The 16,805-nt window shown below is 33.7% G+C and overlaps 1 protein-coding gene across 2 annotated transcripts in view; it reads right to left on the bottom strand.

The window, feature by feature from the left end:
* Window positions 1-16,805, bottom strand: part of LOC119636063 (protein Wnt-5) — a 216,966-nt gene that overhangs the window by 125,510 nt on the left and 74,651 nt on the right. The window contains exons 2-3 of one of the 2 annotated variants that reach the window (XM_038031152.1): window positions 14,607-15,150; window positions 13,995-14,263 (exon numbers count right to left, since the gene is read on the bottom strand). In XM_038031152.1, coding sequence (XP_037887080.1) covers window positions 13,995-14,170 — 176 coding nt within the window. In that variant the 5' untranslated portion in view covers window positions 14,171-14,263; window positions 14,607-15,150. The remainder of the gene's footprint in view (window positions 1-13,994; window positions 14,264-14,606; window positions 15,151-16,805) is intronic. The other variant, XM_038031153.1, reaches the window with a different exon arrangement.

Genomic DNA, 16,805 nt, shown 5'->3' with positions numbered 1-16,805 from the left:
CAGGTTCGGATCGGACCATTTTGATGACTACTATAAAAATTAACTTAACGAACTTACTACTCAAGCTGTTATTATCGAAATTTTCCTGCTTATGCTTTCGGCGAGATAGGTGCAATATTCTCCTTAAGGCTAGTCCATCTATATCCCTCTCTTTCACATAGCGCTTACTTCTTTCGATTCTTTAGAAATAAGACAAGCCATGAAATCAATCAATAGTCATCAAGGGGTGACGATTTCAATGGCAACCGAATAGGCAATGGATAACTAACCGTTATATGTAGCTATCCTTCTTCTGAATACTTGAACGTTTGCCATGTATTCAGTAATAATTTATAAAATTTTTCACAATTTTTTTATTAAATTCATAGATGCACACACATACACACACAGGTCTCTTTCACAGTTCTCTTCTATAATTTGTTTTCGTTTCGTTTTATAAAGTTTTGAAGACATCTTTCACTGTAAGCCATATATCCATTAATTTTTCTGTCATTAGAAAATATTCACAACAGCAAAAAAAGATATATATTAAACGGAATTTATGTTCGCTGTCAACTTAACATCACATAATTATATTTAATACTATAGCGGTGAGAAAAAAAAAAAATGGCATAAATTATCGCCTTATTATCGTTTAGCAATTGACTGTCGGTAAGTGTTTAAAAGCAATTAATGTTTACCAGAGCGTGGACAGACTTAAGTCGAGCTTTCATTATATTAAGCCTGCAAGCATTGATTTCAAGTTTGAAACTTCGTTTATATTGAATAAATTCTATTAACTTATGGCACTAATAATGCATTGGTGTCCACTTAGTTATCGCACCGCAAGACTTGATGGAAAAAAACATGCCTGACTTCGTTTAAACTATAATAACTGTTACAGAAAATATACTTTATGATCTTGCAACTGTGACACGATCTACTATACATATATATATATATATATATATGTATGCGTGTAGGTATATAAATATATATATAAATGTTTTCTTAAATACGGGTAGTAGTTATTTCATGTTAAAAATTTCCTGACGTCTTAGATAAAGTTAATGGTCATTTTTGTGCTTTTTTTTTGTATCGAGCTCTTTAGCGTAAGCTACGCTTTTTTATGACTTTGGCAAGAAAATAAAAATTAATGAAGCTTATTATAAATTAACAGCTAATGCCGTAAACGTCAAGTCAAAAGTAATGTTTTAAATACACGTTTCCAAAGCTTATGAAGGAAAAATAAAAAAGAAAAAAAAGAAAAAATCATTTACTCCTTCAGTCGTGAGAAATTGCTATAGATTTCACGAACTAGAAGAGTAAAGAAGCGATCTATTGATTAGCTAGAGATTGTTGTGCGGTGTGGCTGTTAGCATGAAACTCTTTTCTGATATATTTAGAGTGACTTTGAGTCAGATCTAATATATATGGATGCACTCAGTTTGCCTTTTGCAAAATTCGAAAAATCATTATAATCAACATCTAAGCCTATGGACATCTGTCTCCTGTGCAACACTTTTGGTACAATGGTACATTAATTTATGGGGATGTGTACAAAGGTATGCCCATCTTTTATTATATCGACCGTTTCAGAATCACTGTCTGAATCGATTTAAGCCTGTCTGCCCGTCTATCCATCCCGTTTTCTTGTGTTCAACTACAAGATAGACTACAAATTTTAAGAGATCTTAATAAAGTCTGATATAAAGATATGTTTTGGCCCAAAGCATACTTTTCGGATCGGACCAGTTTTTCGACCACTTTCCGCTTCCTTTTGAAAAGTCATTATATAAATAATTGCAGGTTTATGTAGGGCATTTAACGGTGGACCATGGCCCCCTAGAGTGTGTTGTTAAGAAACAAAAATGGTAGTGTTAGCTGCAAGTGCTTGTCCCACTTTAGTCCTACAATTTATTTCTTTGGTCTCAATAAATTCTAATAATAATAATAATAATAATAATACATGAAACCGCAAAACCTGTTAACACTTTCCTTTGAAAGGAATTTATTTATTCATTACTGGTTGCAATATACGCTCAGGCCAATTAAACAATGCTATTAAGATTAAAGGCTTAAATTGCAAGATTATAGAGAAGACTGTCGATGAAAAAAGCAAGCAAGGCAGCTTTTCTCTTACAATGTTGTTAGGCTTAAAGCATTGAGAAGCGAACTTATATCTAAACCTTGCACAGTGACGCTATAACGAAGAATATCACTCAAAAACAAATAGTAAAGTTAAGGTGAAGAGTTTTACTAATATTTTCAGGTTTCGGAAGTTAATTAACAGGCGAACAAAAGTAGAAAGTAGCTACGTGTATAGCTACTTACAGAGTACGCGTCTACCGCAATGCGACTCGAGCCAGCGACACCACCGACGTGACACCCGCGAATATTATCCGCACGACTACGCACTAGCCTAATCCCACGAGCTCTGCACTCATTCGATGCTATAAGCAGTTTATTTTAGGAAAAAAAACACAAATAAAAGCATTATACTCGGGCACTGCCGACTGCTTCGCCGAGTGCAGTTATTCGCTCGTTTTGGTAATAATGCACCAAAAACAACAAATTATTTTCATGCAAAGCCATAATTTTCATGAAATTCCGCATATTGGAAGGTTCGACTTTCTCTCCATACCAAAGTTTGCCTTTTCGTGATAGGGCCTATATATCTTGAGGCCCAAAAAAAAGTAAACCTATGTGATGTAAATTCCCTATCGTTAGATTTTTGGCTGAAACGTTACCATGAATTAAATGTCATCATAAAACACTAAAAATTAAGCCCTTTTCTGAAGAGGTTACTACTCATGACACATTTTTTATGGAGTAGGATCAAGAAATACAGCCATGCGGTTCAAATTAGATCCAGATAAATTTTTCGTTTAATTACTACTTAATTAATTTAAGTACTATTTAATTACTATTACTAAGTGTTGATCACAAAAAAATTAACAGTTAGGCTGTTTTGGCATATAATAGTTTATGTTGCAAAAGAATCCTTATGTGTGGTGTTATCCAAAAAATCGACCTACGTGGTCCAAACTCGGTAAGGAAGATTTCTTCTGTCAATTTTGACCATGCAATATTGAAAATTTAAACTTTTTATCATATAAATGATTGAGAAGAGGTTCAAAAAATTGCCCAAGCTGGTCTAAAGTTTTCACACCAATGCCGAAAAACTACTACTCAGCCACTTTTGCTGAGAAATTTGATAATTACATTTTTTTTCCATATAACGACTTGTCAGAATAGGGCGTGATATGGGGAGTGATCGAAAAAGTCGACCGATCTGAATCATTTTCAATGGCGTTTGTCCTTGGGCCAAAGCACGTCTGTGTACCAAATTTCATCAAAATATCTGAACAATTACGGCCTGCAGCATGAACACAAAAGTACATAAGCAGACATCAGACTGACAGACGGACAGACAGGCTTACTAAAAGGTGAATCCATCTTAAGCCCTTCTTCTTAAGTCCTCATAAACTTAATACACCTTGACTTTGGTCTATAACAAAAACAATGGCGACTAATTTTATTTTAAAACATCGATAATCCTTTCATGGACTGCAACGGCTTTCGAGTTTAAAACGTAATCTGTTGAGTTCATATGACCAATACATTGAATCTCCCAGGTAGGTTGTTTGCAGCCACTGCAACTTTAAGTCATATAACAAGATAATAAAAAGGAAGGGCTTTAAATTTAGTAAAGCAATGAAATCAAATTTATTTTCGAGAGTTCACGAAGGTAAGTGCAAGAAACACACTAGAAGGGCGCACGGTCCACCCACCAAATACCCTACACAACTTCGCTTAATTTAAATATTCAAAATAAGGCTTTGCATTGGACGTAGTTGGAAAAGTGATGTGATCCGAACCATTTTTAATAGCCTTTAGTCCTTGGGCTGAAACATGTTGGTGTATCAAATTTCATCGAAATATCTCAACAGTTGTGTAGGTTGTACAAAAGAAAGCAAGGCGAATAAACAGACAGACAAGCGTAGATGATTTCGGAAAATGCTTGTGAAGCAATCGGTATGAAAAAACGTGGATCTTCTCTAAGTCTTTCTTCTATATGTCATATCTTTATTCTTTGAATCAATCTTTCTCACAAAATGGTGCTCCTGTTGCCATATAAAGCCTTGCTTTTGTAAGAATATTTATAGAGGAGCGGAGTTAAGAGATGGTCTCACTCTTTCCAAATGTTTAAAATTTATTTAGTCAATTATGGAAATATTTGTTTTTTTTTTCATATAACTACTTTTTCGAAATATCACATTAGAATCGAGATCATGATCGGTGATCCCATCCAATCAATTTTCGTTAGCTTTTGCTTACGACAAATTTTATTAACAAATTTCATCATAATATCTCAAAAACGGCATGGGTAGACGTCAGATCGATGGACATTTAGCTCTAATCTTATCACATCTTCTCTCTCACAAATTTCTAACCGGCTTCATAAATTATGAATGCCAGTATATGCAAGTTAGCTAACCTACGACCTGTTTTTTGTTTCATGAGACAATCTATTTAAAAGTCAATAGCGAACTTGGTTTTCTATAAAATGCAAGCCATATTTTCGGACAGATGAGACATTTATAATACAGTGACAAAGGAAATTACTTCATAAACTCTAAAGTCACAGCGAAGTATAATATATTTTAATAATCAGCTGAGCAGATAACAATCGTGACCACCAAGTCAGTGGTTTGCGGACTAAAATCTTAGTGAGGTAGAGCATACTTGCTCGTAATTGTAATGGGAGCTCAAGCGGTAAAGGCATAACATTTTTCTATTGGACAAGCACCCAGGCCATGTCTTATTTGCTTTCCCTGCTTCTCTGTGACCGTCATCGTGTTACACGTATGAGGGACATCCACGTCGAATTAATTGGTCAGAAGAAAGCAAAGAAAAAAGAAAAAAAAAGTATAGAAATCAGAACAGAATGTTTGGCAAACAAAAAGCAAAAAAAGTAATTCCCATAAATCTAATTAGTTGGACTTGCAAGTCGACTTCTTCAAGTTATTTTTTTTTTTTTTGCAAATTAACTTACTCCGCAAATCTTGCTCTTCTCTTAACCGAAAGATAATTTTTCATCAGTTTATGTATTTTTGACACATGTTGATTATAAGCCCCTGACTCCAGCGTCTGACAGTGTAATAAATTTGAACGTATTAAATAAATTCTGTGGAAATTTAGTGGAAGAGTCATAAGCCGTTACGTACTTAAGCTTGGAAGGTAAGCCAATCAAGCGAATTAAAATTGCAACCGCTGTACATACATGTATGCATATGTATATGAGTGAGATAGCGTTGCTGCTACCAACCAATACAGAATATTTGATACAAAAGCATCTTGACAATGTACTGCTCTAATGGTAATTAACTGATAACTTCTTACTTGATATTACAGTTGCGGCCATAAACATTCTAACCAACTAACTATGTGCGAGGGAAAGAAAAAAAAAAAAAAATGGAAAAACTGATTAAATACTCGCACTTGAAACTAACCATTGCATGCTTCATGACAACATATTCTTATAAATATCTATAATTCATATTGATGTATATAATACAGCAAACCGCATAATAAATTGAATGCAAGTTTATCACAACTTCATCATCACCAGCATTATCAGTGGTATCGGGTCGGGTCTGGTTGCATGCGTGCGTATAAATGTATATTAAATTTACTTAAATAAGACTATTGTACGTAATAAAAACAGATTTGATTTAATCACTTTAACTCGGAGTTGAGTTTCTCCATGCATTTCTAAATGCATCGGTGAGTGTAGAATAGTCCGTCCGTCTGTTATATTGTTGTGTAAGGAATTTTAATGCGAAAAGATTTAACCACATGCCAGCTCTGTGCATGAAAACAGAACATTTTCCCATTTAATCATTCGCAACAGGAATTTTATCAAACAACAACATAACATATACATACAAATACATATGTACTGAGTGAATTTTATAGTATACACGACAGGGTGTTACTTTACTTCTTACATCAAATACTAAATAATTACAACAACCAAACGATATGCGCACAGAACACTACTTTGTGGATAACTAAATACATTTTACGATTTTTGTGGCTTTCTGGACACCAGCGGGCACCCAGCATGTACATGAATGTGCGGCATAAATATATTTTGGAGTTTTATATGCATGTATGTTCATTGATGCGCGCACGTGTGTGTGTGACTAAAAGAGTATTCAGAACTTTTAAAATACACGAAAAAGATGCAGGGAGAGGAAGGAAGAGGGAGAAAACGAAAATACCGGAGCATCTTTTTTGTTTTTTTTTTTTATCTATCTGTCCATGCATTCATGAATATGTGAATGCATTCTCACATCAAAAAGGAAATGATGAGTGTTCGACTATTTTGTTAAAATGATGATAACATAAAAAAGTTACAGGAAAATAAAAAAGAGAAAGACAAGCATGATGCTATTAGGTATCGTTGTGTAATGTGTTAGGAAATGTGATGTTTTCATTAGACATTTGTCCTGTTCTTTTTTTTTCTGCTATGGATGCTCTACACACTACAAATGCAATGTTAAATAAAACATGCAATAAGTAGCCAATCGTCATTTAATGCCTTTGGCATACAAAAAATGTTTTGATGATGATGATGATGATGATTTGAATTTTGCATGTCAAACAATAATAATGCAAAAACGAGTAAGAAAACTGTAGTTTTCATTTTAATACGCATAATGTGAATATATCTACCATTTTGATGGAAAAAAGAAGAGATGTATAAAATACTTTTTTATGTTTGAATTACAACATAATTTTTATGTATTTATCGAGATTTACACAACTTACTTAAATATGAATTCCAATTGAAGTAATAAACCCTATGGCAACGCAGTCACCCTAGCGCTTTTTGTATGTACACACAGTTAGGGGCTTATAAGCAAATATTTGCTATTCAAGCATCGCTTAGCTAAGTGAGATGGAAATTGGAGCTTTGCAAAAGGGAAATGAAAGTCATGGAAAATTCAAACCATAAATGAATGACGTCTTGGATCGGCCTACCACCAGAAGCGAGGTACTTGGTATGAAAGTATCCAATAGATATACTTTGCATTGACTGAACGTTTATTTAGAAATCGTTGAAAAATATGTTTTATGTATTTTTTTTTCTTCTTCCGTCGGCACATCATCTTTTCAAAACAGACGCATTCTTGTCGTAGTAATTTTTTCAATACGCAAAGTTGCTGTTATTGCTGCACGAAAAATCAAAGGTTCCATTAGCCACTATCACATTCGAGGAAGCTCACTGTGTAGTATGGTTAGAAGTGCAGGTACGCCTTCCCTTCCCCAGAGAAAAACGATTGCACCATAAACAAACTTTCAAATCTAGTATTTTAACCTTGGAGTAGGCCTTCTCGGTTGTACGATTGTCTTGCAAGCTGGGAGGAGATGGTAATCGTTCGTAAATTAGCCGACAAGGCTATCAGCCCTATCCGATTAAGCTATCAAGTTTTATAGCGTGACGATGCCATTGGACTTTGTTATTTTCAGGGACAACTTTGCCTAAACTTCGATATGTTTATTAATGAGAAAAGAGTTGAAAATGAATATGAATTCGAACGGCACCAACTCTGACATGAACATAAGAAAAAGCGATGAAACGGTGAGTTATGTTAACCTAATAGCGCGCGTGCGCGATTGTCTATCCGTTAATTACTATGGGTATTAATGTTGGTGCCGACCTTGTTTCGGCAAAATAGTTTTCTTAAATGACCTAAAATCCGCGACAGATCAATATGGGAGGCGATAATGCGAAAATGTACATCTTCCAGCCGATCTTCGTATAAAACGTCATTCCTTTCAACTAAATTATCGACTCGCCAATAGGCGAATTGAAGTTTTTTTAATGTGACCTGCTCAGGGAACGCCAAATAAGAGATCTGTGAACTGAAGTTAGAATTTTTATTATATGAAAGTGATGGAATCTACTGCCCACTCTACTGAATTCATTGCCCATCTTCAGTTATATATATATTGCACTTGTCTGACAATTCGCTGACGCAAAGCCTTTAAAAATCTTTCACATTTTCCGCAAACCAGTCACTGGGTAATTCTTTCACATTTTCATGCGGACTAAAGCCTTGCTTAATAAGATGCAACCATTTGGCAATTGAAAAAACCTCGAAGCTGCTGAATAAGCACGCATGCCGAAGCATCCAAAGTTTCGCGAGCTGGTTTCGCAATTTCATATGACGTGTAAAAAAGTATCACTTGCCTTTCTTTTTTTTTAGTAATCTGACCGTTTTTTAAACAGCGAACCCTTCAAACCCACTAAAGAGTGCTTCCTTAAAAGACTGATAGTTTTTGGTCCCAAAAATATCGAATAAAGAGAAACAGAGGGGCTAACGGATATGATTGAGTCAACCGTTTATCAGAAGTCCATTTTATGTCTAAAGGATCAAACGAAATACAATTAAAACAACATCTCCTGGAGGGAGTAATTAAGGAGTTTCTCCAAAACGTGTCAGCTTTGTTTTCCCTTTCGTTTTTCGAACAACTTGAATCACTATTGAGAGAGTGAAAGAAAGTCTACTTAGATTCTTGATTAATGATTTACATTCAACTCGCTATAGGATACGTTCTTTGTTCGAATCCAAATAACTAAATCGTCACTGGCCATGATTAGCTTCAACTCATGCCCGAGAACGTCAAAAAAACTTGAAGAAACGAAACCTTCGAAATAGTGCTACTTTAATAAGCAGCATCTAAAGAAAATTGCCCTAAATTTCTTATTATCGAAGCTATTCATTCATTCGGTTCAAGGTGCACTTAAACAGAATGCGGAAAAATTTAAGGATTTTTATGAATTCACTTAAGTGGGTAGGCATCCGAGATTCGTCTTAAAGCGATTGTTACTTTCTCACTTATTTTGTGAGTGTTTCTATCGCAATTACCAATCTCTTCAATTCAATTCACCACAGCATAGTTTTCCAATTAAAATCTCGTCTTTTTTTTTTTTTTTGATTTTATTTTTTTTTTTTTTTTCTTCAACTGCTGTATACATTATTATATGTCTCTACGATTGTATGTGCATTGGCTAAGGTGTTATCGTCTCTAAAAGATCATGGTTTTATTTATTTTCTTTTTTCATCATTTCGTTCGTTTCCAATTCGATTTACATATTTTTTATGAATAATAATTTTTAATCAATTAAAAAATAAAAATCATTTTTATTCATGAATCGAAAAAGTTCCTTAATAACTTTTCACTACAAACTATGGATGTATCGCTGATGACTGGTTTGAGGCTTTTCTTATGCTATAGAGATTTTTTTTTTTTTTTTGTTTTTCTTTTTTCCATTTTTGTTTCTTATCAGATTTTCGTATTTTTCTATGGCGTCTTTCAATATTTGATTACTGAGTTTTTCTTTTCTTTTCTTTTAAGATATTTTTATTGATGCCATCCATTGAATATAACATTATCTTGATATGACAATTTTAGTTGGATTTAATGAAAGTAAAAAATATCTAAATGATTTAAAATCCATTTGAGACATTTGAGAAGTGCGCAGTTGATATAAGGACTTTCCAAATTGAAAGAGTATAAGAGTTTAAAGAGATTAAGAGAATGCCAGCAATATTTGAATTGTTAAGCGCGTTAAAAAATCAGATAGTCATTAAGTATACGCTTGTTGGGGCAGCGAAAAGCCCGACGGCACGGCCATCATTACCAAACAATCAAATCTTCTCAGTAAATTCGGATGTCTCAAGCAAAGTTTAACAAAAAATGTTCACAAGTAAGATCGGAATATTCTCTTCACTTCTTGCGTATATCGGAAATTGTTTAGAAGGCCCTTAAACAATAAATTTAAACAATATGATGTAGTCTCGATGTCGATATAAGAGGATGGTGTAAGGAATACAATGCCAACACAGGATATTGAGACGATTATAAGGATCTTTAGTCAGTTATCGCTGACAAATAATATAATGTCGACTCTATCTCGAAGCAGGAATTGGATTAATATATACAATGTCGACGCGTAGTCGACATAGAGTTGCAAAGGATTTATCATTTTATATCGAGACGATTTTAATGACCGTTAGTTTATGTTAACAAATAATATAATGTCGGCTCTATGTCGATGTAGTTGTAAGAAATACAGAGTGAACACATGGTCAACAAAGGGGAGGGCAAAGGCTTATTCAATCATTAGATGTTGAGACGATTATAAGAACTTTTGGTCAGTTATCGCTGAAAAATGAAATAAAGTCGACTCTATCTCGGCGTAGGACTTGCCAAATCGTCGCTTTCAAGGATAGTAAAAATAATTTCGCGCGACATAACATCAAAAACATGAAACGAACGTTTACCGAGTTTTTCATCCGTAGGGCTCTCTAATAAGAGGCGATATTAAAAGTATATAAATATTTTTAATGCATAATTATAGGCAATTACATGGACATGAGCAAAAGTTCACAAAATTTCATTCTCTTAAGAATGATATTTTCTTCTTTTGCATTGTCTTCTTAAAATACATTCATTGTACTGATTAAAAACGAATCCTTCCTTGCAAAAACAGGCTTCAACACACCGCCCTGTACAAACGGCATTTGGTTTATAACGTTGACATCTGGGTGGACAAGTGGGTCCACAATCTAAGTATACTTGATTTTTGCCACATTTACCTGAAAGCACAATTTACTTAAAAAATTTTGACTTGATTTTAATGCACAATTACCATGAAATCGGTTATATGCTGCGGATATCTCCAAGGCAATTATAAAATTAATAAAAATTATTAACTTTAGCTTAAACATTTTTGTAAATAACATTTAATATCATACGCTTTATAAGAAGAGTGTATATCTACTAAATATTGATTGCTAGCGATATTTCGCTTTTATAGAAAAGATACTTTATGCAATTCTTACTAATTAAACCGTTATGATTCATACAATATTATAAAGTAAAGGTGTGTGTAAGACGCCATCTGCTTATTGGAATAATTCCCCCTCGCAGCCATTCCAGCTTGCTTATTATCGAAGTGCGAAATTAATTTATGATTCTGTTTGCAATATCGGCGAATAAATATCGCGGATACCGGAGATATACATGTGTGCGTATTTGAATTCAGGTAAGACTCGCTCAGTTAGCTTCAAATTATAGTTGGAAAGAAAATGCTTACTAATTCAGTTCACTTGAAATCGAAGAAGACTAGGTGAAGTTAGGCCTACCGAAGGCTCTCACCGACACTGAAAGGTGGAAAGGAAATTACATTCGGCTATGGCCGAAATTTACTTTCTCATCACATTTATCTTGAAAAAAAAAATATCGAGAAAAGTGCACTTCCGATACTCTGTACTATTCGGTGACTGTCGCTGAGTTTTCCATTCATGCGTGATTTTTCCAATACACGTCAAGATTTTTATCATTATATCTGTTATAGTTTTTAAGTAATGAAAAAAAAATTTGTTATTTTTGAAAATTAAGATGTTTTCTCAATTTATGTTCCACTGTGGGCGTATACTTTCACCGATTTAGAACATTTTGAATTCCATTCTAGATCCAAATACTTTTGATGTGTTTGCCAACTTTGAAATCGATATCTGTAACTTTTCAAGAGATGGTTTCTCAAAAACATTATACAAACAAACGGAAAAACGTACTTAGATCGATTCAAAATTTTCTACCGATTAAAGGCATATTCGGTTTCTTCAACGTTTTGTGAGTGTTTTCACGAAATGGATGATCAACTAGCATCAGGTATATAGCGTCGATGGACGCAAAAATTACGAAAACGACTACGCGTGATATACACACGGTTACACACGGTCCCTTCCGTATATGCATTTATGTACATATATGCCTCCTATGTATTTATATATGTATATGTACAGGCGGTTGTGGCTAACCAAGATTAATTACGTGTTCATTTCCCCAACTTTAGCATGGAAATAATTCAAATAATATTTCGTTTCATGAAGCATCGCAAGCAGTTCGATCCGCAAACAACTGTTTTGTTGAATTTTACAAAGCGAAAATTTTAAAAGAAACTTAAACAGACCTGACGCAAATGTTTCAAATAACTACGTATCGTCCGGCCTACAACCACATGAATATATTCAATTCCTGAAAAATACGCAGATATGTTGAAAGAACCAAAACAGCGGTGCCTTTAAGTGAGGGTCGTATGTTTTTAATTTGAAGTGGAAGAAAACAAGGCGGCGTAAAATAACAATGTGAGTTTTTATACCCAATAATCCTTGTGGCGAAAGGATATATTGACTTTGTGGATATATGAGCTAACAAGCAGAAGGACTTAACATAAACTTACCTCTTATTACACCGATCAATTGAGGATCATTTTCTTAACCCGTGTATGCTTGTCTGATTATCTTGCTTTTAGCTTATAGCGTTCAGCTTTTTGCTACACCCACTTGTTAAGGCCCAACGAAGAATGCTATTGAAAATGCTTCGTATCGAACCACTTTTTCGATCACTTCCCCCATAATGTGCTATTTTGAAAAGTAATAAGACATTATGAGCAACAGTAGGGTGGTGTAGGGTATTTGATTTGTGGAATTTTTATTTAAAAAAAGGACTTAATATAAATGACAATTCATTATGAACAAATAGGGACATAGATGATCATTTAACATGACACCAGAAATAAAAAAATTGAGTTATATCGCATGATCTTGGCGGTCAAGTTACGTCAGCATTTCTTTGAACTCTCGAACTTATCTGTGTTGTGTTTCACCATCTTGCTTAAGGCAAGTATGAAAGTCAAATTTTAAGTATTTTGTCTCGATAATAAATGAATAATTGTGTTAGACAAGGTTGCCCAGGGTGTTTATTGGTCGACTTTAATAAACAGTTCTTACTTCTTCACTTAATTGCGTTTATTACAATCATTCAAGTGAAGCCAAAGCAAATAGATTGTCGCTTCTTCAGTCTATTTCCTTTATATGCCGAGTTTTGTCGTTCGATTCATCAAATGCCATTTAAAACATGGGGATGAAATTGATATATTAAGCTAAAGAAGCTTAGAAAATTAGGGCATCTCTTCAATGAAGCCTATAATCAAAAACTTGGTCTCGCCACGTATTCCTTTGTCGGCCTTTTGAAATCAATTCTACAACTTTCGGGTTTGGACGATTACTCGTGACTGCCAAAGTTCATGATTGGGCTAAGCAGGACAAGGGATTTTGCCACACAAAGTGAATTATTGATGATTATTGTACAGCAACTGTTCAATCTTATTTTATTCATTAATTCTTCTATTAACCTAACACTAGTTTGTCATATTTTTATCTCGAGTAATCCTACATTTATTGCTTCGACGACTACGTCAGCTTGTAAGTACCGGAACGCGATATAATGTTACGGCCAATCCAGCAAAATAAATGTCATGAACTATTTTGCAATAGTAACTAAATATCATGCAACAATTGCGAGTTAATCTGCTTTGTTTGTTGTATCATGAAAAAGTAAAATTTTGCACAAGAATTGTCAGTTACGCCCTTCGAACATTTACCTTAAGCTATTTGCGGTATGAAGTTGTCCAATGTCTGTTGATACACTTCAATGAAATGGAACGAAACGAGTTAGTGTAAGTTATTTCAACAAGACAAAGAAAAAAGCATTTATCATAAATAATTTAAAGATTTTTATAACAATTCTTCACAATTGCTACTACGGTTTTCGTGTAAATATTTTAAAAATATAAAAAAAAAAAAATTGTTTTTTCGTTTTTTTTTTTAAATTTTTTGATGATATTAACATTTATCAGGTAGTAAGAGAGAACATACAAGGAGGATGATTCCTTTAAAATGCGTCATTTTTCGTTTTTGTTTGATGATATAATCATTGCTAGAATTAAAGTTAAACGAAAGGTGAGCGAAAAATCTAACAAAAAGTCACAAAATGAACTTGAGAAAAGAAAAATCCTTTCATACATTGATACATTTATGTCGCAAAAATGTGAAAAGAATAAAAGAATGAAGTGCATAAGTACTTACATCCATGTGGGTACACCCTGTAAACCAGTTGCAACGTGCAGCCATGAAGTGAAGATGGTCAGAAATACGAATGCCGCTGCTCGCGTTGATGTTATTTGTGTTGTTGTTTCTGTTGTTTTTGTTGTTCTTGTCCACGTAATCCACAATGAAAAATGTTTCCTTTTAAGAAATTCCATTTTTATTATTAGTTTTCAACGTTCTTAGAGGTGACGTGTTGCCAAAGTCTTAAGTAATCTCTGGCCAACAAATAATACCCACAGCACACAGCTCTGGTTTATATATATATATATATATATATATATATATATATATATATGTGTGTGTGTATATATGGAATCTCCTTTCCTTTTTATTTTTTATTTTTTTTTTTTAACTCACTACCCACTGACTTTAGACAGACTATTATTGTAAGCTGGCCGTTGATAGCTTGGCTGGATTTTAGCCAAAAATAAAAAAAAGAGCAGAAAAAATCAAGCAAGCAAGCTATTACCACCCAACCAAAAACAAAAAAAAAAAAAAAAAAAAAAAACGAAAAAAAATGAAACTACCTATAAAAAAAAAAAAAAAAAAAAAAAAAAAAAAAACGAAAAAAAATGAAACTATATTTCTCACTTGTTTCTTTTTCTTAAAAGTTTTTCAACACATACTTGTACGCCACACAAAAAACGGTTTTTGGCGGTAAATCGTTTTAATACCATAGACGACATAATACACGTTCCGTACATTGATTCTGTGGTTACTATTGCCGCACTTTAGTGGAAGCATTTCATTTTATCAACAACAACATCATCATCATTATCATGATCATCATCATCATCATCATCATTCAAATATTATTAATCACTTTTATACGTTTGCACTCTTTCACTACGCTACTCGTTAAATATTCAAGAATCATTTCTCTCTCTCTCACCCTTTTTTCTATTGAATTTTTTAGTTTATCATGAACTTTTCTTTATATATTTTGAAGATTTTTACATTTTCAGTTGACATAAGATTTTTATTTCCTAACCTAACGCCGCACTCACTACTAATGAGACTTTATGTTGTTTACGTTTTTAAAATATTTCTCCTTCTTTTTACGGTTATTTCGTTGTATCGTAAAATTGGACGCCTCCTTGACAGGGCCCCCTTCGTGAAACGTAAATAAATAAATCTGCAAAGATAACGAAAAATACATAAAATGTTTAATACGCATCACGCAAAACATCTAAGAAATGTCTTAATGTAGTTTTTTTTTATGGTTTTATTTATCTATTTATTCTTTTTCTTATTATTATTGCTGTCATCTAAGAGTAGAAAGATAAAATTTTGTCAATCTGCTTATAATGTTCAAATAGATTAGATTGGTTTTTGGCTATTTGTCATAGGTTTAACGAAATTCTGTTAGCGAATCATTTTTTATTTAACACACGAAGAAAGATCAAAAAGCTTCATTAGTATCTTGTCTTCTAAGCTCAACGCTAAGCAACGATATCTGTAATCAGCAGATACTGATGCATTGTTGCATTAGAGTAGGGAAAGCTCAAGGAAAACAGTGCCAAATTGTTTTGAAAAAGTCGGCAAGGCAAGCAGAATTGAAAAGATTCTATTATGGAACTTTTGGAGACTACGCAGGGCTTTTTAAACTCGGTTTAAAAAAAACTTGTTTATATTTAGTGACCAATACGTTTTCAACGTTGTATTCATAAGGCTTTGTACGTGATGGATCTATTGTCTTCACATACAATAAATTTTGCTGATATCAAGCACTTTTCCCGCCATCAACAATTATTACCGACTCAAGCTTCTTTAACGCATGACTACTACATAACCCTTTTGAAATTTAACACTGGCATCTGCCAGTGATACATTGGTTTATGAGTTATAGGCAACATTTATCTGCGAGACTTTTATGGCAGCGATAACTTACGTCCCCTAATTTGCGACGCAATTCTGCATCACTTGAAGAGGCTTTGCTAAAACTCGAGTACCAGAAATGAAAGATTGATTATAGCCCAAATCTTTGCCTCTGGTCAAGTCGGCGCATATTTAGCAGTTCTAATTATTTAGTACGGCCGCACTTGAGCCGTAGACGTAGGTGGCACGATACTTCCCGAAAGATGGTACCCAGCAGTCACAGCGTTTCTGCTACAAATGACTCCATCGATAATACAATTACGTTAAATTTTATTGAACTGTCCCCTACGAGGGGATTAAGAGGAGATCAAAAATCTCCGCAAGCTGATTTGGTCAGTATTAGGGATAAATATCCTCGTTGTAAATTTTTAAAAATTATGGCACGAAATAATAGCGAAATTTGGAGAATTTTATTCTTAGTGGAAAAGACAAATACCTGGGAACAAATAAACAAATGTTCAAAGGCTTCATTACCTAGGGAGTTATATAAGGTGTGAGTACGGGATCGTAGAGTGAACGTTACCAAGTTAAACAATTTTAAATCGTCCTATTGGAAACAACGCTACAAACTTTACCATTGACCAATGACAACGGACATATATTCTATGGGAAAGTGAGAAAAATCTTTCAGCAAAGTAGCGGAGCAAGTTCTTGTCAAATAATACTGCATCACATTGCGAATCAATTTTCCAATCTTTAATTAAAGTGCCTGCTTAGAAAAGAGTGTCCAAGATTCGTTCTAAAGCACGGACAAATTTCTTATTGGTTTTCTACTTTTTAATGTCTCTCTCCTTTACAAGAACGCGTTTAGTAAATAAAGAAAATTTTTTGACAAAGATTTGATGATTATACCATAATAAAACAAACGCATCATGGACATTAAAAATGTTAATAAAAACTTCGTCTATATTT

Source organism: Glossina fuscipes, unplaced genomic scaffold (genome assembly GCF_014805625.2).
Source record: "Glossina fuscipes isolate IAEA_lab_2018 unplaced genomic scaffold, Yale_Gfus_2 27, whole genome shotgun sequence".
Classification (NCBI taxonomy): domain Eukaryota; kingdom Metazoa; phylum Arthropoda; class Insecta; order Diptera; family Glossinidae; genus Glossina; species Glossina fuscipes.
This window is presented reverse-complemented; position numbering and strand designations above follow the sequence as displayed.